At 41.5% G+C, this 25,295-nt stretch overlaps 3 protein-coding genes across 3 annotated transcripts; 2 read left to right on the top strand and 1 right to left on the bottom strand.

The window, feature by feature from the left end:
* Positions 1-757: 757 nt before the first annotated feature.
* On the top strand, positions 758-7,640 carry grwd1 (glutamate-rich WD repeat containing 1). The gene is made up of 7 exons (XM_082551360.1): positions 758-1,287; positions 1,378-1,495; positions 4,480-4,642; positions 4,740-4,950; positions 5,492-5,637; positions 6,288-6,479; positions 7,085-7,640. The coding sequence occupies exons 1-7, from the start codon at positions 1,071-1,073 to the stop codon at positions 7,391-7,393; spliced, it is 1,356 nt and encodes a 451-aa protein (XP_082407486.1). The 5' UTR covers positions 758-1,070; the 3' UTR covers positions 7,394-7,640.
* A 228-nt stretch (positions 7,641-7,868) lies between these two features.
* Positions 7,869-10,936, bottom strand: cdc42ep5 (CDC42 effector protein (Rho GTPase binding) 5). The gene is made up of 2 exons (XM_082551361.1): positions 10,648-10,936; positions 7,869-9,837 (listed from the first exon to the last, which is right to left on the bottom strand). The coding sequence occupies exon 2, from the start codon at positions 9,833-9,835 to the stop codon at positions 8,948-8,950; it is 888 nt and encodes a 295-aa protein (XP_082407487.1). The 5' UTR covers positions 9,836-9,837; positions 10,648-10,936; the 3' UTR covers positions 7,869-8,947.
* Positions 10,937-14,614: 3,678 nt separating this feature from the next.
* leng8 (leukocyte receptor cluster (LRC) member 8) lies at positions 14,615-25,068 on the top strand. Its single transcript, XM_082550536.1, has 15 exons — positions 14,615-14,985; positions 15,633-15,765; positions 17,630-17,764; positions 17,884-17,961; positions 18,222-18,657; positions 18,984-19,149; positions 19,230-19,400; positions 19,510-19,758; positions 19,848-20,009; positions 20,119-20,407; positions 20,709-20,810; positions 20,912-20,980; positions 21,086-21,215; positions 21,362-21,569; positions 21,665-25,068. Exons 1-15 carry the CDS (start codon positions 14,945-14,947, stop codon positions 21,825-21,827), a joined length of 2,532 nt encoding a protein of 843 aa, XP_082406662.1. The 5' UTR covers positions 14,615-14,944; the 3' UTR covers positions 21,828-25,068.
* Positions 25,069-25,295: the final 227 nt, after the last annotated feature.

The following is a 25,295-nucleotide window of genomic DNA, read 5'->3' as shown; positions in this document are numbered from 1 at the left end:
ATATGTTTACAGTTTTCTCCCTGCTGCTTTTAAGAGATTACGTTTTGTGTTTAATCTTGCATTCCAACTGCAAGAGTCTGCATTCGTGTGAACTCAACCGTAGATTCTCTTGTAAAGAGGCAGCCTTTGTCTGGAAACTCTTCAAATATATTCTGCAGCTTTAGTTTAAAAAAAAATTAAATAACTAAAAAGTCTAAGAGATCAGTTGCAGATGACAGAGGAATGTGTGGTAGAACAGCCCGGGATGTTAAGGCTCTTGTCAAAGACCTCGATAAAAGAGCACTTGTCTCTACTTGTACTCAGCTACACGTGAAAGAAACACCTTCGTCCTGACAGAACCCCCCGAGTAGTTTCACAGTCTCTTAAATGTGAGTGTTTGTTAAAAGAGCAGAGAAGGTTTCAAGAGAATCTCTGGCACAATTTTAATAATGAAATTCAAACACAAATGTAAAAGAAAGAAACACATGCTTAGACAAACGTGTATAAGAGAAATTGCCCAAGTATTCTTATGAATTTAGCATAGCAGCTTTTATGGCAGTTTCCCAACACCCTGATACAGTGAGTGCAAAACTATCTATAAATTATTGCCAGTGAGTAGCTGTGAGTCAAAGCCTGACTTCCCATTAGTGGTGCAGGGGCTGCTGAGCCCCCTGCCAGTACCAGGCTGTGCTGCGTAAGATGTAATACAGCACATTCAAATAAATCTCATTAAATCACACAATCATGACTCAGAGGTGAAGACTCTTTACTGATCGGTGCATGGACACGATCCCAAATGTTCTTAAGCAAAAGGCTAATTATCTTCCAGGGAGGAGACAGAACATTTGCCATGTAGCTAACGCTAACAGTGTCCACGCTAATAATGTTCACGTGATCCTCAGGGCTTACAGTGTGAGACAAACAATTGCAAGCCTGGTCTTTCCTGGCAACAGGGGCTCTTTTGCCAAAGAGGTCAGCTGAATTCCCGTAAACAGGGAGAGAGGGGCGCCGCTGGTGAGGAGGGTGAGCGGCGTTTAAACCACGTGGCCGCTGCCTGCACCGGAAGTACGCCACACCGTGCCTCTGCCAAGATGTCTGCGCCCGGTGAGCACGCCGTGGAGGAAAACGAGATGGAGGAGATGGACGAAGCAGGCAGCGATGAGGACGAAGGGGTGGAAATGGAAGAGGAAGGGGCAGAGGGAGAGGAGGAGAAGAAAGTGTACGTGCCCGGAATCGAGCCGCTTGAGCCCGGGGAGGAGCTGGAGATGGACCGCTCCGCGTACCGCATGTATCACGAGTGCCAGACAGGCAAGTTAAAGTCATCATTACTCCCAATGAAGTTCACGCTTCCACCATGTGGGATCTCTGGGCTTAAGTTACCTTGTTGTTTATGTTCAGGTGCTCCATGCCTGAGCTTCGACATCTTAAGGGATGGAGATGGAGACAGCAGGGAGCAGTTTCCCCTGTCCATGCTGCTCTGTGCGGGCACGCAGGCGGACACGGCTCTGAAGAACAGGTACAGGACCACTGACCTTTAACCCACACCTTCATTACTGTCGGCACTCAGCATTTAATCCGAAAGCACCATTTTTAAAGGTCCTGCTCAATAACGCCGGATGTCCTGCACCTCCGTGTGTTTATTTTGGTCGTTTAAACTGGTGTCAGTGGTTAGTTTCACAAATATATTTTAGAGTGATCTGTCATGTTTGGCCTGGAGTAATTTTATCCAGCTGACATTGTGCAAGAGGCAAGATAAACCCATAAACTCCCCCCATCCCCCCAGTTTTTAAATACATATTTATTCGTAGCAGACGCATTCAGATGGCAGTTGCATAACAACATTTAGGCAAAGTTAAAATGAGCAAACACAGCACCAGAGGATAAAATAATGGCTTGCAAATATTATTTAAGAGCAAGACTAATTAAGTAAAGTGATTACAAAAGGATATTTTTGAAATTTAACAAGAGCAAGTACAAAAACCATAAGCAGAGGGAAGCACTTTTGCAGTGGGACGTATTCATTTTTGCGTGAGAGGTTGGACTGGACTGTTTTCCACTAATTCTAAAAAGCTTGGTTAGGAAGCTGCATCCATTTGTGTGCAACCCTCCCAGACAAATATAATTCCATATTATTACTAATTGGGTACTTTGAGCCGCTCCCTTTTTCCCAAGGGGTCTGAGTATGCATGCTGATTTGGTATAGCTTTTAGCCCGGATGTCCTGAGGTAACTTTCCAGTTTATCCAAGCTGGGGAATTGTGAGACCTGCGGGTTTAAATGTGTTTACTACTAATTTGTTCCAAATACTAGAATTTTTCTCCCTAAAAATGAAGCATACAGTTGTTGGACACTCAATACCACACAGCAGATTGTTCTATTAAAAATATGCCAAAGGGCACGAACAAGTTTGGCACACAGCAGCTGGCTGCAGCTGCTTGATCCTGGCACAGCTGGGAGTCAGAGTTATGAAAAACATCCAAATGAAATCCAAGTCGGTGAGTTATTAAATTAACACACACTCCTGTACAGCTGTTATAATGGGAGAGATTGGCTGCAGAGACCAGGATGTAACCACGGTAGCTTCATGGCTGGATTTGGGCATTTTAATGCTTTGGCTAGCCTGAAGCGACTGTTTGAGCACCTGTAGTTTTTGGCACTTCCGTGGTTTTGTTTTTTTAGCTGTGTAAGCTACAGAGACAGACACCTATTCATGCTCATATTCACACCCAGCTTTAAGTCACCAGTTAACTGTAAGCCGCTCGACTGTAGGAGAAAGTGAGCTAAAAGAAAACACAGAGCGGCGCCACCCAGTCTGTTGGAAGTTCAAATCCCTGAACCTTCTAGCCGTGAGGCCACAATTAATATTCCATTTTTCTCCCTATTATTACTAGGACAGTTCACAGAATAAAGGCTGGCTTACTCTAATTTTAAAAGTCACATCACTGTAACGCAGCTAATCAGTAGCACAAAGTGAGCACTTGGTCTGTTTACTCTGGAGTATTGAGTAGGGAGAGTTAAAGAGTTCAAAAAGCTGAAAGCAGGCATTAAGCTTCACCACATTTAGAAGCGACAGCAGCTCAGCTCTGCTGCAGCCATGTGCCGAGCAGTAGAGCTGAACACAGGTATTTGTAGTTGCATTTTTATCCTAATTCATGGCAAAGTTGTCCTAAGACAATGAGTTTATGTAGCAGATTAAGTTGGTCATCTATAGTCTGACTATAGTTTGATCACAGTGTGGGATAAAAACAAACGTGTAGATGTTGTAGAAACTCTGTTCACTCACACTTTCTCATTCATACAACAATAAAAGAATACCAATGCCAGACACGGTGGGCCACAAGCCAGGTTACTGCAAGTGCTGATCCCAAGCTCGAATAAAGGCTAAGGGTTGCATCAGGAACGGCATTCAGAAAATCAAATATGCAGATTATCAAGAGAGCTTTTTAGGTACTGGCCCGGTCAAGGTCCGGGTTAATGACAGGCAGCTGGAGGAAATTGTGCTACTGCTGGGCAAAGAAAAAGGAGGAGGAGTAAGGAAGGTCTGCTTGAAGGCAATGAAAAAGAAGGAAAGGTACAAGCGAGGGTGCTAAACTGCCAGGCAGGAGGAAAAGAGGAAGACCACAGAAAAAGGTTCACGGATGTAGTGAAGGAGGACATGCAGACGGCTAATGAGACAGAGGAGGAAGCCAGAGATGGAGGCAGATGTGCTGTGGCGACCCCTAAAGGGAGCAGCTGAAAGAAGACGAAAATAACCATAATTAACCTTAATAAGTAACAATAAGTAATACCTGTGAAAGATCCCTGCTTGGATGCCAGGAGGAGAAACACATTCGTTCAGGTTCAAGACCTCTAATTAGATTAGAGGATGGATGTTTTTACATTAGACCAGTATTGCAGGAGTAGTGGGCAAGACTAAAACTTGAAAATGATTTTAATTTCTTTAAATTTAAGACCTCCAACAACTTCATTCCTTATTTAAAAAGCTGCTTTGTGCAGGTGTCCCCAGGAGGTGTCCTTTCATCCAAAATCATCGCATTATTGCCACGTTTCCATGTGTAGTAATGTTAAATTCCCCTTATTTTCCCATTTTTCCTGTTGTACATGTTTATTGTTATCATTACCAAATGTGTCGTTTATAGCAGAGAAAAGCAAACTCTTTAATGTCTAAAGGAAGATTCTTTTGGATGCTAACATTAAAGCATTGACTCTCTTCACTATAGACCACACCACAATGTTGTTTTTATTTGTTTGTTGTTTGGATTTTCCTGTGATGCACAGTTTCAGTTTTGTTTTGATGTCAGCTCTCGTACTGTTCCCCTGAAAGGTCTCCTTTCGGTGGAGACTTCAGTGGTCAATTAAAGGTTATTGGAAAATCTCAAGCACTCAAAGATGAAGCACACTGATGCAGGATAGTTTGATTTTTCTTTTTGGACTGGGGTATGTCCCAGAAACCAATGCTAATAAATTAATTGTTAATTAATTGTTTTTTGTTTTTTGGCAGACTTTTGGTCATGCGCATGTATAACCTTCATGGAACAGAGAAGGACAAAGAGGAGGAAGAGAGCAGCGATGACGAAAGTGATGAAGAGGAGGAGGATGAAGAAAAGAAACCACAGATGGAACTGGCCATGATGCCCCACTATGGGGGGATTAACAGAGTCAGGGTATGTAGACGTTTATAAGTAAATAAAATCAGTATCTTGTGCATCAGTTTTTCTTAATTCTCTGATGATTCGACTAATTTTGCTTCTTGGCGTCCAGGTGACTCAGGTTGGAGAGCAGTCATTAGCCGCTGTGTGGTCAGACAAGGGACAGGTGGAAATCTTTGATCTCCGATCCCAGCTGGAGGCCGTCCACAGTTCTGCTGCTATGGCTGCATTCATCAAACAGCAGAAGGAGGCAGCAGCGCTCTTCAGTTTCTCAGGGCACATGACTGAAGGCTTTGCAATTGACTGGTCGCCTAAAGTACCTGGTATGTGAGGCTTATCCTGTAAGACTGCTATACAGATGTGAAAAAACAAAAGAAAAGCAAAACAGCTCACCCTGTGTGGCAACATTGTTTTGTGCAAGCAGCCATGTCCCTGATTGCACCTGGACTACTTCGTTATCTGATTGACATGATAAAAACAGTCTCCACCTTGTGCAAGATATTTTTGTTCCCATGTTCTTAACTGTGTCTGCCCGTGCAAACCTGTCATCGGGAATCAGAAAAGTATTGTCCACTGCAGGGCTGACACCGGTGTATACGTCAGAGAGGGATCAGCTACGATTAAAAACGTGCAGTAGTTTTAGTGAAAAGATGCCAGTGTGGGCTTTTATAAGAATAACGCTGGAAGGAAATCCACCTTAAAGTGCCGACAAAGAAGAACACAAATTCCTCTTAAACATGTAAACGGGTTGTTTTTATTTGCATGTATTTGAATGTCTTTGAAAGCTGCGATTGACTGAGATAAAGAATTGAATAGATGTCTGTCAAAGATTAAAATGTTAATTGTTTTGTGTTTTGTTGACAGGTCGGCTTGTCAGCGGGGACTGCAAGAAAAACATCCACGTGTGGGAGCCGCGGGAGGGGGGGACTTCCTGGCAGATTGACCAGCGACCTTTCAGCTCCCACACAAAGTCTGTGGAAGATCTGCAGTGGTCGCCTACAGAAGCTACAGTATGTTTGTACACCAACGGTGACGTAGTGGCACAAACTTTGGCAGATTGTGCTTGCTGGCTTGTTGCACCCTTAACCGCAGCGGTAACATTAGTAGGAGTGTCTGTTCTGAATCTTAAGAATTGTGATGTCTATACATTTCTAGGTATCTTCCACTAAGGTTAAGTCCCTGGTGATGTGTGGGTAATTCGTTGAAAAAATTGGGTGCGGTCACGGAGCAGAATTATGGAAACTTGCTGTTAAATGGCACGTGGTAAAAATAGAATATGGTAACACTTGCTGTGTGGCACCACAGAGTTGTGACATAACAAATTACAGCCCAAACTATGTAAATTACGCGAGTCTTAGCGCAGCAGTTAGTCACCAAACCAGTTTGTGACATGTCGATGTTCGTCCTATAAGACTGGGTGTTTCCATTTATGAAAGTATTCTTTATTTATTTTGGATTCTCAGGGCTTTTCAACTTGTACAGTCTTGTCTAAAATTTCTTGCTGCAGTAAGGATCATTAAGCATGCAAAGCCCACCAGAGCCCTCCCCTAGTAAATTCTTAAAAGGAAATAGTTCCTTGTTTGTGAAGGCTGTTGGATCTTATTGTGTTAATAGTTATTGTAAAGTAAACTTTTAAAGTAACTGGACTCTCTTTCACCAGGTTTTTGCATCTTGTTCAGTGGATCAGTCTATTCGGATCTGGGACATCCGTGCCCCGCCCAATTCAATGCTCTCAGCCAATGAAGCTCACTCATCGGACATCAATGTAATCAGCTGGAACAGGAGCGAACCATTCCTCCTGTCAGGAGGGGACGATGGACTCCTGAAAGTGTGGGATCTGCGACAGTTTAAGGTACAAAAGAATAAATGGAGGCAATACATCTAAAGATAATTATGTAAGTCTAATTAAACACACATTGCACTCACAATAACAGAGCTATTATCAGTGTGCCAACATGTCACTGTGACCCACGATTAGTGTTAAATGGAAAACAATCTTTAGGCTTGTGCTGTCAGATTGTCTCACCTCTTAGTGTTCCGGCCCCACCTAACATTAGTTGTACAGTTGTGTAACAATAATAGCTTTAGCTGTTGCCTCCCTTCTAAATCAGGAAACTATTTTAATATATTTGGTGAAAAAACATTTACATGATTTATTACAGAGAGCTGAATGAGACTTTCACAGTACACAAAGTCCTAGTTGCACAGTATGAGCGACATATTTAACCCTTTCCCCCATAATGACGAGTTTAGACACCTCTGTGTACATCGGTAAAAACATGAGCACAGATCACCCTTCTGATGCACACCCAGTCCTTTTGTTCTTCAAGCAGGCCTGAAGCATGACAGTAACTGCTCTGTTCAGTGGTTGCTCCTAGTATGTTTTCAGAGTGAAACCCCACTGAGCTGAAACTGTATGAACAGCTGTCACACCTCACTGCTCTCCTGTTCCTGTAGACCGGGCGTCCCGTGGCCAACTTCAAGCAACACAGCGCTCCCATCACCTCGGTGGAGTGGAACCCCGTGGACTCGAGCGTGTTCGCCGCCTCGGGCGCCGACGACATCGTCAGCCAGTGGGATCTGTCTGTGGAGTCGTGCGACGTGGGCGCCAGGGTGGAGGCGGTCAGGGACCTTCCCCCTCAGCTGCTGTTCCTGCACCAGGGTCAGTCTGAGATCAAGGAGATCCACTGGCACCCGCAGATGCCGGGCATGATGGTCTCCACGGCTCTGTCGGGATTCAACGTGTTCAGGACGATATCCGTGTAGCGTTTGTGCGTTTTAGAGACAAATGGATAGTTTTGCATTTACATGACTGATACATGTGTAACAAGCACTAAGAAGCTTGTAATGTATATAATTAAGCTGTGTATGTAATAATTCAGCTCTTTGACATTTATTTTCCAACAAAGGCACCACATTATGGTCCCGTTTAACTTTCAGCCTGTATGTTTACAGACTTTTGAACTTTTTAAGGCATCACTTGCATGCTTAAAATAAATTTTTGATAACTTGACTGCTCTGTCATTTACTTTTTGAATTGCTAAAGGAAAAAATGAGTTTCCTGTCAAACATCTCTAACCTTTAATATAAATGGAATCATTATGAAAATGATAAAATGAAACAGGTTTATTTCAGTATTAATGTGTGTGAAATTTCACTCTCACCAGCAGCTACCTGGTATAGTTGGATCTCAGGCATTTAGCTTTTCAGCAACTTTCCTTGAAACAAAAGCCGAGGCTGGTTTCTATCTTTTTGAAGTCGCTTTATTCTTTTCACTGTAATCTTTGTGAAACCACAGGCTAACGAATGTGTTAACCAGCATTTTCAGCATGAGTTGAATGGTATTTCCCTTTTACAGCATTATGAAGTAACACAACAACAACAAAAAAGCAAAAAAAATAGCAATTCCACTGCTGCTCCTGATTTAAAATCACATGATTGTCTTTGCATTTTAGTGTTAACCCAGCCCCACGGCCTTAAAGGAACAGCTGTGCTAATAACTGCACTTTGATATCAAGTCGCATTTGGTCTGAGCCGTTGTAAGATTTGGAATGTGACACATTCACAGTAATTATTTATAGACGCCGTCTCTCGCAACCCTTTGAAGACCTTTTCAAAGACTTTAATAAACATGCAATATGATGAATATGTAGTAAGACACTCGTATATCACAGGGTACAATAATGTAAGTGTATAGCTCCCTTTAAAGACATCAAAGACAAAAGAAATTAATTAACGATGCAGTTTAATTTAGCTTCAATCAAACTTTCCGCTGAGCTTTGATTTCTAAAGCAAAAACGTCCAAGAATGAAAAGAAATCAAAGTGTCGCAAACTTTTCACTTTCATTACCAAAACGGCTCACTGATTTTTTTTTTTCTTCTGATCAAATATCAAGTCTTCTGCAAATCTGTTACCCTGGTAGATAAAAACAATGTCTTTTCCAGTTGAGCAACATCGTCTCATTAAGTTCTGAAAAATCCAGTTTGAAGTCAGATATATCGTATTTAAACCTCCCATTCAAAAGCTACCGAAAAAGAAGGGTACTCTGAGAACGCAGTCCTCCACCAAGGCCAGCATCCTGTTCTGTAATTTGAAACGAGGTCATCTGGATCCACATTTGGTATGTCCTTTGCTCGTGTTCCAACTCTCCGCAAAGTTTAATAACATTCAGCTTTGTATTTTTTGCGTAATCTGGTTCACGGCCAAATCAACATCTTTGGTCACACATGGTATGTCCTTGGTGGAGGAATGATGAAATAAGGAAAATACAGTATATTTGATTTACTTGACAGCAAAGATTTGTTGGTGTAGTTTATCCCCTATAAACCGATTTCATCATCAAACTCATCTTCAAATGTGTAGCCTCGTCCTTCTTCATCCACCTCCTCCTCCTCCTCTGAATCAGTCTCTGAATGGCAGCTGCCAACCCTCCTCCTGTCCAATGGGGTGACCCCTTCATACTCGGAGCTTTGTGACGAGGCAGGACTGGGCGGCAAATCTGCATTGTGATTGGTGAACTCAATTTCACCTCCATCAGTTGGACTTTTGCCTTTCTCGCTCTCACTCCTCACTGGGCTATTACATGCTTCCAGATCCTGATCCTCTTCCTGGAAGTCAAACCCTTGACTTTCTTCCTCTTCCGATGCCTGACGAATGATCTCCTCCCGTTTATCGCTGAATCTCACCTTTGGTCGTAACCCCTTTAGCTTCATCCCGTTCACATCTGGTATCCTGCTGTCTTCCACCTGGATTCCGTCATGCTCTGCCAAGTTCTTCCCATTCAGCTCTCTCTGCCTGTTCACAGACATCGCCGCAGCCCCTTTCCCCTGCTTTGTTTCCACTACCTCCTGATTAGAGTGGAGCCCCAAACCATCCATTACGCCTAGTACATCTCCAAGCATAGATGGACCCAGGTCCAGGTCTAGGTCCAGGTTTAATGAAGACACTGAGTCAGAGTGCCGAAGCTCATTGTTCTGCAGGCTTTCTGGTGCATCTGCATTAAGATCACTGTGGTAGGAAGAAGAAACAATCCCAGGACTCGCCGGGTCAGGTTTGGGTGAACTCGGGCCAAGAGTGGACAGGAAAGAGGTATCGCCAAAGGCGTCTCCTCCCCTGCCGATGTGCATCGTGTGACGAAAATCACCCAGCGGGGCTGAGATCATGGTAGGGTCCAGGCGAGAGGCCCGGGATGATTTGTGGAGTGGCATGACTGTGAAGAAAGGCAGGTAAAGGAAGGAAGAAGGCAAAAATTAAAAGGAAGGATGAATTATTCAATTGTTTTGTTATGACAGCACTTCCTGAATGAAGACACAAAAAGAACAACAACTAGTGAATGAACAAAAAGTTAAAAAAGCACGTGTACAATGGAGGGCTCCAGTGATAGGACAGGCCAGTCTGAAAATCCACCATGTTGTGCAATATTGTGGGAAACCAGTGAGCGTTTTGGCACTGGTGCAGCTGTGAAGGCCATGCTGAGACTTGTACTTGAAGAACACTATGCAAAGTTAGCACATACTTTTCTCTGCCCTCAGGGGTGTTTGTAGACAAAACCACGGTTAAACAGTTTCTACAAAAGTAGATCTCTAAGTTAAAAACAACCGGTGGACATTAGATTAAACCCTGCTCCTGCTGAGATCATTATAACATTATTTAATTAAAAAGAAGGGCTAATTAATGGAATAAGCGCTAGCCATTACTGCACATTATATTTGTTAATCTCTCGAGTCACCTTTATAACATGTTATACACTCTGACTGAAGCCAGTCTCCACGTTTGGCTGTAGTTATGGGTTTAGCAGGGGAGGGGGCTGCAGGCCTGTAAGCCCAACCCTCAAAGTTTTCCAATAACAATTCAAAGTAAATGTTCTTTAGATAAATATACAGCTCTAAGAAGTATTGGTAATGGGAGATGCGGCTATTGATAAACCAATCAGAGAAGCGTGTGGATCAATGTAAAACTCAGCTTATCAACTGAGTGTGGGCGCCACCAAAACATGTAAAGTATTTAGAAAAAAACTTACTTTAAAGCGTGAACTCTGGTCTTTGGTTGGCTCCCTCTCCACTCTCCAGCTTTTTCATCTGGCTTTTCGCTTTCGCTTCCCTCTCAACTTTTCCCTCGCTCTTTTTTCTCGCCGTCGTCCGCCTGTGTGAGTTTTCTTTTTCTTTTTTTTTCCTCCAAAGGGATGGGCACGGGCTGAGGAAGTGACGCGCCAGTTATTGGAGCGAGCTGGATCAAAGTGCTGACGACTCTATCGCACAGTGTTAAATATAAACCAGACCCACGAACGTGACCTGTCTGCTGCCCGGTTTGTGTTCACAGTTAAACTGATTCAGAGTTTCTGTGAATGAGTGAGTTTAGTTACAAATGTAACGAATGGCTCCTGTCACGAGGTGTGCGTGTGTTTGATCTTTTTAAGGGAATGTTGCCAAAATGTAAATACTGCTAAAGAAAAAAAAAAAACAGAGTCCTGCTCACTAACCACACATTGGGGTTCGTTTCTTCTCATTTTACTTGAAGGACCACCTAACTTTTTAATAGCTAGCAAATTGCTTCTGTAGCTTTATTTACTATTAAAATAAAATAGAAATGTATAATATAAAAAATATGAACGAAATAATCGTTTTATCTTTTTTTTTTTTTTTTTTACATTTATTGTGTTTTGTGCTATATAAGACTATATACACTGTATACAAAAGATCTTTAGTTATTAGCTTGTTTATTTTGTTTTATTTCACTTTTTTCTATTTGATTAAGGTAATTTGTTTTATTTATTTCTTTATTATTTTTTAACAGTTTATTATTTTTTTTCCCCTTATTGAGATTCTTTTCGTCATATTGAATTTTTTCTAATTTAGCTCTATATTTACTGATTTCAGTTCTTGGGTTATGGATTGTGTTTTATTTTTGGCTGTTATAGCACAGTATTTTCCCAACTTTGGGCACATCTTAAGTCTTTTCTCATCTTACTCTCTACTGTCCAACTTTCCAACCTTTACCACTCAACCCCAACCATCTCAACCTCACCAGACTCCAGCTCTTATTTGTTGTTTCCATATTTCATTTCTCCTAGCTATTTGGGATTAATTGGGTTTGATAAGCAGAGAAACAAAGCATCATCTAAGTAGTGCACTTGTTTGGCTTCATTTTAAGATGAGGATTAATAAAAAATGTGGCAGTTCTTTCTAGAGAAATCAGAAATTACTCATGAACACAACACAATCCAATTAATAGACAGAGCTGTCTTCATATTCCCTGATTTAAGATTAAAAGCTCTTATTTATCAATGTAAGTGTGACATATGCTGCTGTAGTGCTCTGTTGACCAATTAAAAATTATACAACTTTATCAAAAAAAACTTGTCCAAGATTGCTAAAATGCTTCAATTCCTAGACAAACAGCACCTCAGTTTTACCTTCTCTGTGCTGTGTTGACATCTTGCACACTGTTTTAACTCAGTTGAGCTACACAAGCAGCAAACAATTTTGATGTCATGCTGAATGATGTAGGGTGGACAGAATACCTGCAATTATGTTTCCAAAGGAATGCAGTCACACAGGCCGGTTGACACACTCATATTTTTGAAGGGTTTCCACCTTATAATTACTTCACATAGCTAACCACATCATTTACATGTGCACTAAGTCAGGATTCATCTTTTTAAAATAAAAAAAAAGGCCAGACAAACCCTGACTTTGGGCCGACAACGGGAGTAGAGCAGAGATGCTTTTTAGGATAGTATCAGACTTCCTCCCCTGGGTAAAAGCAAACAGAAACATTACCACAGCAAGGTATTCATACAATAGGACCAGTTACTGAGTCATTGTGAGTGATTTCTCGTCACAAATGCCAAACATAGTTTGGTGATGATGTAGCCAACAAGCTGCTCACTCAGCCTTAGGCACATTTTCCTTCACCGTGAGAAATGAGAAGTGAGGTATTTGTTTTCAAAAGCTGCACCCTTAAAATGAGATTACTCGTTGAAGGCCTACTTTTTACTTTACATTTAAGATGAAAAGGAGCACTTCTGTTTTTTTTACTTAATGTGTCAACAATAAAAGCAACGCAGCAGCATGTCTTTCTTTCCTTATCAGAGTTTAATGTTTGATAGCATCATGCCCCCAAGATTAACCCCATGATTTCTCCTTTAACACACATCACGACTTCATTGTATGCTGACATGTATGATGATTTTCAGAAATGTGTGTGTGTGTGTGTGTGTGTGTGTGTGTGTGTGTGTGTGTGTGTGTGTGTGTGTGTGTGTGTGTGTGTGTGTGTAGTGGTGGGGGGATTTCTGGAAACGACTAAGGCAGGAAATGACTCGCCTCCCCTCAGTAGTACTCACACTAGCACAAACACACATCCTGCAGCTGTGTGTGCTTCACGGGAAGTCAAAGGGGAAAAATGGATCATGAGAACTGTAAAAAAAAATAGCTACTGTTGCCCATCATTGATTAAAATAAGAGCTGCCCTCATTACTCATTGCCAGACATGGTCAACTGTGGTGAAACTTGTTGAATGTCGTGAATAAAAACTGACACTGGTGCTGATAATAGGATTCATTTGGGGGCTCTGTATAAGTAATTGTTGATTGATATTAGGGATGACTTCTTCTTTCAGATGCTCCCTTTAGGGGTCGCCACCTCTGCCTCCTCCTCGGTCACACGTACCCCCTGCATGTCCTCCTTCATTACGTGTCTTCACTGTGGCCTTCCTCTTTTCCTCCTGCCTGGCAGCTCTGTATTCAGCATCCTTTGTCCGGTACATCCAGTCCAGTTTTGCCTGAGCTGTCCCTCTGATGTGCTTGTTCTTTAACTCTGCCAACTCCAGCTGTCTTTGTGTTAATGACACCACCTCCAAACCACACATCACAGTAGGTTTGACCATCACCACTGCAAACAATAACTCGGAGCAGATCCCTGTTGTAATCAGCAAATGTAATCTGCTGTCCTCATACATGCCCTGCACCACCCTCACATACTTCACCCACTCAGGGTGGCAGCAGGCCATGTGAACTCGACGGGTAACCGACTTTGACTGTAGTACACTCACAGAAAAATGTTGCCACAGTTGTAGTGCAGAAATATCTGTTAGATTACAGAGACAAATAGGAGAGACTTTTCTGCAAAAGTGGGATCACTGAAGTCACCACAATGTCCTCAACAGGTTTCCATTTCATTTGTTTTGCAGTTTTCGATAGGCTCATGCTTTAAAACCTGCGTGCAAGCTCATGAATGACCTATTTATAGTTTCAAAGCGACACGAGGGGTACTTCCCCTCAGCATGATGGTTGCAGAAGGACTAAACTACTGTTAACTGAATAATTATACTGAGCTCACACTAACATCCAGTTGGTAAAATGGATGTTTATGTTTTCATTACCAAACTATATGAATAAGTATAACTCATTGTTGAAGTCAGTGACTGTAATGGACCCCTGAGACCTACTGACTCTGGTGACAGACTGATGTGTATGGAGTGGAGTGGAGATGGACAGATACTGTGAAAAATGTCTCAACTTCTTGTGTTGACGCTTACATCTATTGTATTTATAGCCTCTAATACATTTAATCAATAAAAGTTAATAAAAAGTGCTTTAAAATAGGCCCATTTATATTTCAGCCCCCCCCCCCCAAACAAACCGTTTTAAAATACATGAAAAGCTGAAATATATGTTTTGCTGCATTAACTACCTTACGTGAATTATTAAAACGTATTCAGAATTTGACACACTGCTCGTCCCAACATAAGCTACCTTTATGGGCTAAAAGTATCTGTTATTGGTATTTACGTGGTGGCGGATCGATACTAAAATTCACAGTTTCGTAAAGAATTAAAATGAGAGTCTAACCATAATCCGGTTTAAGGTTTGATTGGTGTAGTTGATAGAGGATAGAGAAAAACGTTCCGTGTGCTCAGCACTGCAAGGCGTTACTCTTGGAAAATTCAACCAATAACAAAACAGCAAGGTGTCACGTGACTTGGCAGGTTTCGCCTAGCTGCCATTTTGTATCTCCACTGTGCGGTCAGATGAAGTTGGTCGTCAACGAACGAGGGACGAAATAAGATGAAATTCATGCTATTTTATTAATTGGGACATCTTGCAGAAGTATATTTAAGTGTGATATATTTAGTTAGGCAGTGTTGTTCGAGGTCGACCGGCTGTTCTTCTTCTAACCGGACCGTTGGCCCTCGCCTCGGACTTCATCTTGTTTACATTCTACAGCGGAAAAGCTAACGCTAACGCCGTTAGCCAACCTGCTAGCTTAGCTGGCAGACAACTTTCCCTGCGTTAGCTTTCTAACGCTAAACATAGCGAAATGGCGGCCAACACGACACAAGCAGCCCCTACAACTAACTGGTAGGCAACACTCTTTGAACAGATTGTGATTTTAGGTTAACTTGCTTTAATGTATGACTGAAATAGGTATTTATACCCTAATCTTAAATTCGTGGGAAGGATGTTAGCTTAGGCCAGGGTGTTGGCAAGTACTAGCAGGCCGTTGGAGTAGTTAGCAGAAAGGTGATTTGTTAAGATGCTTGTTTTTTTATACATTATTTGTGAACATGTAATATTTTTGATTGAACGCCAGGGTTTGTTGCACCTCACTCTAATGTTGTACGTTGATGTTAGCAAGCGACAGTTGCAGTTTTAGGGTAGGCCTTAATTCATCAGCTGTTTTGGCTGTTAGCTGTTGCTTTAAACGTAATGATTTAATCATCTGCTTGAGATGATCTAATTAGCTGATAGATATCCGGTGTTAACAGAGGGAGGGTAGACTTGTTGTGTAAACGGGTAATGATTAAATGGTCAACATTTTGAGCACAATAGTAATCGTCAAGTAGGCCTTCAATCTATTTTCTGAAGCGAGCAGTTGTCTAAACGAATATAAATCTTATTGCAGACGGTAATTGGGCTTACTTCTGTTTTTCTGCTGATTAAATGGGTTTGATCATGTGTTCTGATCACTAGAATAGACTTGATACTTGACCTTTTGTTGATGGCAGGTCCTATGGTGCTGCTGCAGACGGCCAAGTCCATGAAAATCCTGAATGGGAGAAGGCAAGACAAGCATTAGCATCCATCAGCAAGAGTCAGACCTCTGCTAAGACTACACAACCTAACAGGACCGCTGCAGAGGTTTGTCTTTTTGTGCAGTCTGTTTGTTACACCTGAATATACCTGTACCATATCATATAGTCTCCATTATAGCTATATAAATTTCTGTATGATACAAAAATATTAGAATATTCATATTCTGATATTGCCTTAGCAATCTCATGCAGTTATATTCCCTAGTGAACATCAGTGAGACAAGCTCCAGGCACGTCTTGAGAGCCTGAGCTGCATGACAGCCTCCAGTGATCTAGCACCTACAAAGCGAGCCACTTGAACATCCTCCAACAAGCTTAATATATGCAAGGATATTTTTTCTTGTGAATTTGAAAACTACAAACTTGTTTTATTGCTTTAGACAAAAATCACAAGTTCGAGTTCAACCAGGCTGCGAAGGAAGATGTACTAGCAGCTGGACCATACACCCATTATTTTATGGTCTTCACCTTGCAATATAAATTGCCTTGAGGCAACTGTTGTTGTGACTTGATTTCACTTAATAAAACAATTTTATTTTTCAGTTTTAGTGTAGTGCAGCTCTTGAAGAGTTACAAGGCTGTTATTTTAGTTAAACCAAAGTGTTTAATAGTTATTTTATATCTTGTTGCATGCTCAGTCATCCATGTAAAGAAAATCCGGAAAGTTGATTCTGTTGCATTTTCATGAGGACAAATGTTTTGTCACTCATCCAAGTGACTTCCTCAGTCTCGGCTGAATGCAGGTTTCCCCCACCTTATAAACAGCACATTTGCATAATGACCAAATCTAGTGCCTAACAATAGGCTGTGAGTTCAGTTTCATGATCATTGGTCAATGGCCACAAGTACCATTCAGACTTAACATGAGTTTGTCACTTGAGACTATTATCATGTAATTTGTGGCTGTTTCAAAAACCAGAAATGTATGTAAGGATGAGTAAAGTAAAATCCATTTTAGCATTTTAGTTTTTGTCAGTCCTATTGATCCTCCATTGGGGAGAGGCCAAAACCTTCCATGTTTTTTTGTTTTGTTTTTTTTTTGGGTGGTTTTTCTTCATATGCAGGACAATCCTTGTGTAAATAAAATGATTGAAAAGTAAGTCTAGAGTGCCAATTGAAGGGGGGGGGGGGGGATTCTGTGAAGAAGAATGGGGGATTAGCTTGAATACTAGCAAGGATGTCCTAGGTTTTTAGGGTTACAGTGGTGATCACTGATAATGACCTAATTATATTGTTCACAGCAGTTAAAGCACTGAAACCTCCTACTTACTGACCTAATCAGATTTAACTGTGAGTTTGTGTTTATGTTGTGTGTGTATATATAGAAATACTTTCTACACATAGCAAAAACATGAGATAAGCAATACTAGATTGTAGTTCTAGTCTGACTTATGTGTTGTTAATGATATATTAGAATATATTGTTGGCTTCTGCATTTGCAGATGTTTTACAGCTTTCCTTGGGGCTTGACTGCACCAACTAACAAAATCATAGCTGGCTCAACTCCTGCTGCCAGTTCCTTTTAGTACCTTCTTTTATTGCTCTTCGGATTAATTATTTACAGAAAGAATTCTCAAAGATGCAGGCTGTTAAATTCCCAAAATTAAATAAAAATATTGCTCCCTAGAAACAGTAATGGCCACAGTATTCATCCAGTAGCACAATCCTACTTGAATAATGGTCTTATTAAAACTAGACAACATAAAGATGTCTTATGTATGATGAAGCTTTCTTGTAGTACAGACCCCAGGTATTAACCTTTTTAAAGTGTCTTATCAACTGTTTTATTGGTTTCACAAAGGTGAAGTTTTATGTTCACACTGCACTATAATTGCTGTCTGTGTTGGACTATGTTTTCTCAGTTCCTGGTGGTAACACTGAAGCTATGTTGCGTTTGTCTGTTATTTCAGGCTGGCCAATTCCAACCAGCAGCAACTGACTCTGCTGCTATGCAGCAGCAGCAGTACTATCCGTGGTACCAGCAAACTCAGCAACACTATCCTGGATATACATACTCTTATAACTACTACTACCCCATGGGGCCAGTAAGTAAAGATATGAGCACTGCTGCTTTCATTTGGAGAAGTTTTGTACAGTTACACTTTTTACAAAAACTGAATTTAAAGTGAGAAATATTATAAAATGTCCTTTTCTGAATTTCCAGTATGGTGGTGCCTATCCTCCAAATCAGTATGGTGTACCCCCAGGGCCTTACCCAGGAACTCCTACGTCTAATGGACAGGTACAAAATCTACATTTTCTTAGTAAAGCAGAATATTTATATGTAGAAATGATTAATATGATTCATGATACTTATCTGGGATTAAGAAACCTGAAAAATAAGCACATATTCAGGCACCACTGAAGCTGTAGTAGTGTTACAGGTTATATGGTTTTTTTGAAGTATTGCGTTTATTCTCCAGATACATGTGTAGCTTGCTTATGCTTGCAAAGTTTCATTTTTGTTGTAGTGCTGAAACAGGTTTTTCTGTCTTTTTACAGCCTCCCCCAGTGCCTGGAATGGAAGATCAGTCCCCCAGCTACACCTCCCCAACTCAACCTCAACCACCTCCCCCTGCTACTCCTCAACCACCCCAGAGCCCAACCACCTCAGAAAACCCCCCTCCTCCACCACCCCCTCCCATTCCCCCACCACCCAACTCCCAGTACCCCCCTCCCCCATCACAAACTTCTTACAATACCAACAACAGTATGACATACCCACCTGGAGACCCCAACCAGATGCAAGTCTACAATCATTCACAGGGAAGGCCTAACTATGGACAAAACTTCCAGGCTCAGAATGCCTATCAGGCATCTCAGAATAATTCCCAGCAGCAACAACAGCCTGCTCAGTATGCAGCTGGACTGGGCAGAGGAGAAGCCAACAAGAACAAAAACCAGAAGCAAGGACAGCAACTCTGGCACCGCATGAAACGTAAGGTTTATTGTCTTGCTGGGAAGCTTACATTCCTAATGTTAACTTTATTGATTTATTACAGAGTTTAATGGATGTGTTGCTGCTTTTGTTTTCATTCTATCCCCCTCTTTTCATTGTATTCAAGTGCAGTGTGTAGATGCACCATATTCAAACAAGTTAAAAACTTGTTAGGCCATTAAATGCAGAAATAGAGTAGGAGACTGTTTGTGGTGATCAGTCTAGCAGTGTTCATCCAAATTCAAAAATATGTAAAGGAATAAGTTGCTATTGCTATTATGAGAGTGAGTTTCAGTTACAATTCTATGATTTTTTACATCTTGTAGAGGCACCTGGCACAACTTCTGTGAAGTTCAATATTCCCAAGAGGACCTATCAGGTATCCCCAGTTTCCAATCAGGCTTTCCCTCCAGGCGAACAGCCCCCGGGGTTGAATCCAGCACCTTCATCTCCTGCTACTGCCAGTGCTGCACCTGGAGGTCCTCAGGCACGGTGAGAAAACTGCTCTGTCTACAGTAATTCTTGATGTGGGAATGACTTGATGACTTTAAATGTAAATGCTTCTCCTCCAGACCGCAGGACTGGCCGCAAGCCATGAAGGAATATGTGCAGCGTTGTTTCACAGCTTGTGAGACAGAGGAAGACAAAGATCGTACGGAGAAGGTGCTGAAAGAAGTTCTACAGGACCGCTTAAAAGATGGCTCTGCTTACACCATTGATTGGACCCGTGAGCCACTGCCAGAGTGAGTTCAGTAGTAGGTTGTGGTTGTAACTACTTTAGGCATTGGAGTTCTGCTTTTGTTTTTTGTTTTGCATTCAAACTGTATTCATCTTTCTCTTCTCCTTTTTTAGGTTAAAGGTTAAGCAGTCTCGTTGGGAAAGCATTGCACCTCAGAGGACAACCGATACCTCAGTTGGCTGTGGTGGAAGCACAGTGGCTGGAGCTTCAAGAGGCAGAGGTATTGGACACAGATTGGGCAACTACAGGAATATCTTTTCTCAAAGGAGTCCAACTTCTAGTTCATCCAATTCCTCCTCCCGCTCACCATCACCTTCGCACAGCCGGCACAGGGACCGCAGCAACCAAAGGCACAGACGCAGGTATGGAACCATTTCTCCTCCTCTCTTTGGTTATTGTAGTTTTCCTGCATGCTCCCAGCTCAAATGTTCTCCTGTTTGTTTCCTGCCAGTGATTCTGACTCGCAGTCAGATAGCAGCATCTGCAGTGACCTCCGACCTCAGCTTTCAAGGCGAGGTCAGAAAGGAGGGCGTGGTCGTGGCAATGATCGGGATAGAGGGCGTGGAGGTGGTGAGAGAGGACGAGGAAGAGGTGGAAAAGGAAGAGGAAGACGGTAAATTTATAAAGTCTTGTATTGTTGTTTAGCAGAAAGAAAACATTTTTGTTTTGTCTTTTCAAGTTGCTTTATGGTGCTGATAGTTAGTATACCACCTTTTCCCCAGAAACATGGAGGATTCAGCTGTTGGAAAGAAGAGGAAAGGTGGCAGTGCTGGTTTGGATTTCCACGATCCCAACAGAGAAGCTAAGAAGCAGAGCCGAGCAGCCCGTTTCCAAAAACAGCTTCGCTCAGAGCCTCTGGTTCTCTCCATCAATGCCCTGGACCTGCCTGATGGAACACAAGAGGGCCTTAGTTGGGAGGACTGCCCCATTGTGGGAACATGTCAGGACATCACCAAGCACTACCTGAGGCTCACCTGTGCCCCTGACCCCTCCACTGTGCGCCCAGTGCATGTAAGTGTCAAGGTTTTTTTTTTTTTTGGTTTTTTTTTAATCTCATTCTACTTGTGCATTTTGCTTTTAAATTCAGATACAATGTCCACTTGCATTATAAAATCATTTTGTCAAGAGAACAAGGAATTCTTTTGAAATATATTCTTGAATAAGGATTTTTTTTTTCTTACAATATTGAAGGAAAATCTCCCAAGGACAGAGGAAGGGGAACTGAATCTGTGCACTACATGTACATACTCCTAAATCCCTGCATCACAGGGCATCAAGATTCAGGCTTTAAATGGTTTAACTGTCATTCTAGGTGCTGAGAAAATCTTTGCAGGCTGTGAAAGCCCACTGGAAAACAAACCAGGACTATACATATGCCTGTGAGCAGATGAAGTCCATACGACAGGACCTAACGGTTGGTTGTCCTGAAATGCTATTTATTTTTTCAAAGTTAATTGATGTCTTTGTTATTTTATTCGTTCATTCATTGATTTTATTCCTCTTACCTGCACCTAGGTTCAAGGAATTCGTACTGAATTCACAGTGGAAGTGTACGAGTGTCATGCACGGATAGCTCTAGAAAAGGTGAATCTGTTGTTCCTCAGTAATTACAGACTACTTAAAAGTAATAAAGTGTTTTTGTTTTAAACTGGTTGAATGCTTATCTGTTTGTTTATTTATTTATTTTAGGGAGACCATGAAGAGTTCAACCAGTGCCAGACCCAGCTGAAGGCCCTGTATAAGGACAATCCCTCAGAGAACATTGGAGAATTTACAGCATATAGATTGCTGTATTACATCTTTACTAAAAACTCTGGAGGTATGCTCAGATCTTTTTGGAAGTCTTCACCACTGCACTGAACATTGTGGGATTTTTTTTTTTGTTGTTGTTTTGTTTTAACTATATTTACAAGTTTCTCTGTCTCAGTTTCTGACACTGGCCATTTATTCATCTTCCCCCTGCAGATCTAACCACTGAGTTGGTGTATTTGACCCCAGCACTACGGGCAGATGATTGTGTGGCTCATGCCCTCTCACTTCGTGCAGCTTGGGCATTAGGAAACTATCACCGGTTCTTTAAGCTCTACCTGGAAGCCCCGCGTATGGCTTCATATCTCATTGACAAGTTTGTAGAGCGTGAAAGAAAGGCAGCACTTAGGGCCATGGTCAAAACGTAAGTTATGCTCCAGTAACATGCTAATTGTAAATTTTAGCTGCTTCATTGCTGACCAGTTTCCTGACCCGTTTGCCTATTTTCTCTGTCCACAGGTTCAGACCCGACTTGCCAGTGCAGTATGTGCAGTCCACCTTAGCCTTCTCTTGTTTAGACTCCTGTATGGCCTTTTTAACCGGGCTAGGAGTCACATTCACGCCTTCTGATCCCCAAAAAATAGACTGCAAAACCAGCACAGCCTCTTTGGCTGCCTCCTGAGAGGGGTGGAAGGGTAGCACAGTGAAAGGAGTGGCTAAGGGACCATCATGGATCCTTACATATTCAATGCACTGCACTTCAGATACCACAGCGAGTTCAGATAAGAGCAGTGGCAGACTAACACCCATATAGAAAGATGCTGGCTAGTGTATTACTCTGTCAGGCCAAAAAATGCAGATCTGTTTTTCTGACACTAAGAACTGTTCTGAAAATGCACAGAACTGCACATACTGTCACTCACATATTCTAAGTTTAGCCCATCTCATTACATTTATGATGCCACATAAGTGAGGGAACAGATTAGACCTGAGATCAAGTAGTCTTAGTGACTGAGAAGTCACAGAACCAGATCACGGTTCCTGTTCCGTTACCACCTTCAGATTTCAACGCTAACAGTGTTGTTATGTCTTTTCCTTCCCAAGTCAGCAGCTCAAAGACCAGAAGATTCAACTTTTACCAAAAGGGAAACGGCTTTTCAAGTCATGCATCCAGCTCTTCACTGTCTGAAGTCAGACCTGCAAAATCAAGTCAAGTCTAGCTTTATTCTTACAGACTCAGAGATGCCAGCAATTTACCTGAAAGAAGAGGTGGTTTGTATGCCCTTCCCGCATCTAGTTTCCTCCTCAAATCTACAGCTGGCTGTTCCTCCCATTTGTCTCTACAAGGTCTGTGAAAGAAACTGAAGTCTAAAGTCCCGTTCCTGATTTAGTATTATTCATCCACTGCTCATGTTTATGAATTGGTCGATCAGCACTTAAACAAGTCTCGGATACGCATTGACTTTGTAACGGATAAGTGTTCCTCATCAAGATCAAGTTCCATGACCTGGAAGCTGAGCTTCATGTTCCAGAGTAGCCCCAGGCAGAGTGCAGTTCTGCTTCCATCACCCTCAGGTAGAAGTTCCTACCAGCACCTGGTGTCCAGCTCACCCTGTCAAATGCAGCAGTGCACCTCTGTATCCTCACCAGCTGTTCCTCAGAAAATAATGGTGACGTCACAGCTGACACCTTGGATGTAGCTGAAAGTTAGTTGGGTTTTTTTTTTTTTTTTTTTTTTTTGAGGTGGAGCATCAAAGGAAGACCTGCAGCTTCTTCAGGAAGGCTTAAAAAGTGGTTTGTATACTACACGCAAGGCTGGTAAGAGAAAGGGACTCTTCTGGAAGGAGGTGGATGACCGCACAACAGAGATGTTGCCTCAAGTTTTTGTTTGTTTTTTTGTTTTTTTCCCAACTTGTTTTACATCTTGTGGGTTTATCACTTATCAGTATTTGGCATTCTCTTGTGCAAAAGGAAAAAAAATTATGGCGGTGGAATCAGAATTTTATTTTTTAAATTATATACTTCGTAATGATTTTTGGACAGTCCACGTGTCATTAAAAAATTAAACAATATCCTAAAATCCCAGAATTTTTACTACACAGATGGAAGCTGCTGTCTCTGAGTATTGCAATCAAAACATGAATTTAAAGTGGTACAGACAGCAGTGAAATAAAGAAGTAGTTTGAGTCCAGACAAGTGCTTTTATGTCCATTTTCCCCAGAAGATATGAAATTTTTAACAAAAGGTTTGAAATGGGAGCCTCAGTTTAGTATTTAAAAAAACAAAACAAGATAAAAACAAGCTCTCTAAGTGGCCGTGGAGTTGATTCTCTGTACTTTGTGCTTTTTAGGACCCAGTTTAGTAATATTGATGGTATATTAACAACCCTTTAGACAATGAGTGGGGAAATTCAGTTACGCTGAAAATGGTGATTGATCAGCTCCTAAGTGTGAGGAAAATAATCCATGTGTTGCTTTTCACCAGCAAAGCATCTGGTCCTAATTGAGTTGTGCTGAAAACGTGTAGGTGGTCAACATTGTTCCTCCTTTTTTTTTTTTCTTTTCTTTTTTTTTTCTTCTAAATTAATATCAGTATTAACCGCTGTAGGAACATTGAGTCTGACATTGAGTATTTAATCCTGTTTTGATTGATAAGAACAGGAATGGATTCAGGCTTAATGTAAAACCTCCACGTTTACTTATTAACAGAGTATACTTTGTAAATACTGTATGATAATTGATGTGATTTCTTTTTAGTACACCGTGTAGGTTTTTTGTTTTTGTTTTTTGTTCACACATGGGTAAGTGTGAATGTTTTTTGTTTGTTTTTTCTTTGTTCATACAACTATTGAACAAATTTGTGAATATGTTAAAAAAAAAAAAAAGTAGAATTTGATTGTATGCAGTGATCTCAGTGTGGCTATATCGGAGAAATGTCAGTTAGCGCTGTTTCCGAGTGCAGCCTGAACACAGTTGGACAGGTTGTCAAATCCAATTTTGGCTCGATGCTCAGACTCCATTGGTCCAAAAAAGAAGGAAAAATAAGTTGTTGAAATTTTTCCCTTTAGGTTTTGTGCCACATTTTCCTGTTTTGTGCTCTCTGATTGGTTCCTGCTGGTTTCGTATATATTCAGTGACAAATCAGACCAATGTGGCTAAAACCTTGCCTCCTGACCAATCATGTCGATGAATCACGTGTGACCCTGGATCATATATATATTTTAGATGTGTTCGTTGTTGACCTTTGATTTCAGCATATGTTTTGTAATGACAAAGATCTCAACATGTTTCCTTTCTTTCCCCCCCCCCCTCCCTTCATTTACCTTACTCCCCTATCCTCCTTACTGCCCCCCCTCCCCTCACTCCTTAAACCCTCCTCCCACATGCCGCCAGACTTCTCGTCCTTCAGCTTGCAAGGCTGCTGCATTGCAGGAGCACACGGAGGGATAAGTGGGCGAAACTCCTCCAGATGCCTGCCGGAGAGAGTGAATTGTGAGCACTGTCTCGGTTTGACCCGCCTGAGTTGAAGCCATACAGCTCATAAAACACAGGGGAGCATCGCATAATGAAAAGTTGAAAATGTTGAAATGCTGCTAATGGGATTTGCTGCTAGCCCTTATTTAAAATGGTTTTGTGTGCAACATCGTACCTGTTCTAGTTTTTAAAAACAAAGCTCTCGAGTCGTGTTTTCCTTGTGCTGTGGGGTTCTGCGTGTCCAGATGCATTTGCATAGTTGTTTGCTGATAAGACTTTTCATATTTAGTTAGGTTGGATTTTTTTTTCTCTCCACTGATTAGAAATGTTTTAGCTTTTGTTTGTTATACTGGCAGGCTGCTTGAGAGTTGAATTGGCATGGAATAAAATATGTCTGGACATGCAGAACATAGTGACCTAAAACTCACCAACACCTTTTCTTTTTTTTTTTCAAGTATAAAGTTTATAGGTTTGTGTTCACATGCTAAGCAGTGACTCTTCTGAAATGATGTAAGAATTTTTTTTTTTTTTTTTAATTTAATGCAGGCTTGTATTCTATACATCTGATGTCTCAGATTTTCAGCACTGAAACAGCCCAGGATGTTTGTCTTTACATAGAAAAATCATCCAGATAACTAATGTACACATTTTCATTTAATACCCCACCCCTCCCAATT

Source organism: Aulonocara stuartgranti (assembly GCF_965226115.1).
Source record: "Aulonocara stuartgranti genome assembly, chromosome: 11".
Lineage (NCBI taxonomy): Eukaryota > Metazoa > Chordata > Actinopteri > Cichliformes > Cichlidae > Aulonocara > Aulonocara stuartgranti.
Note: the sequence above shows the minus strand (reverse complement) of the source record. Positions and strands in the feature narration are given on the sequence as shown.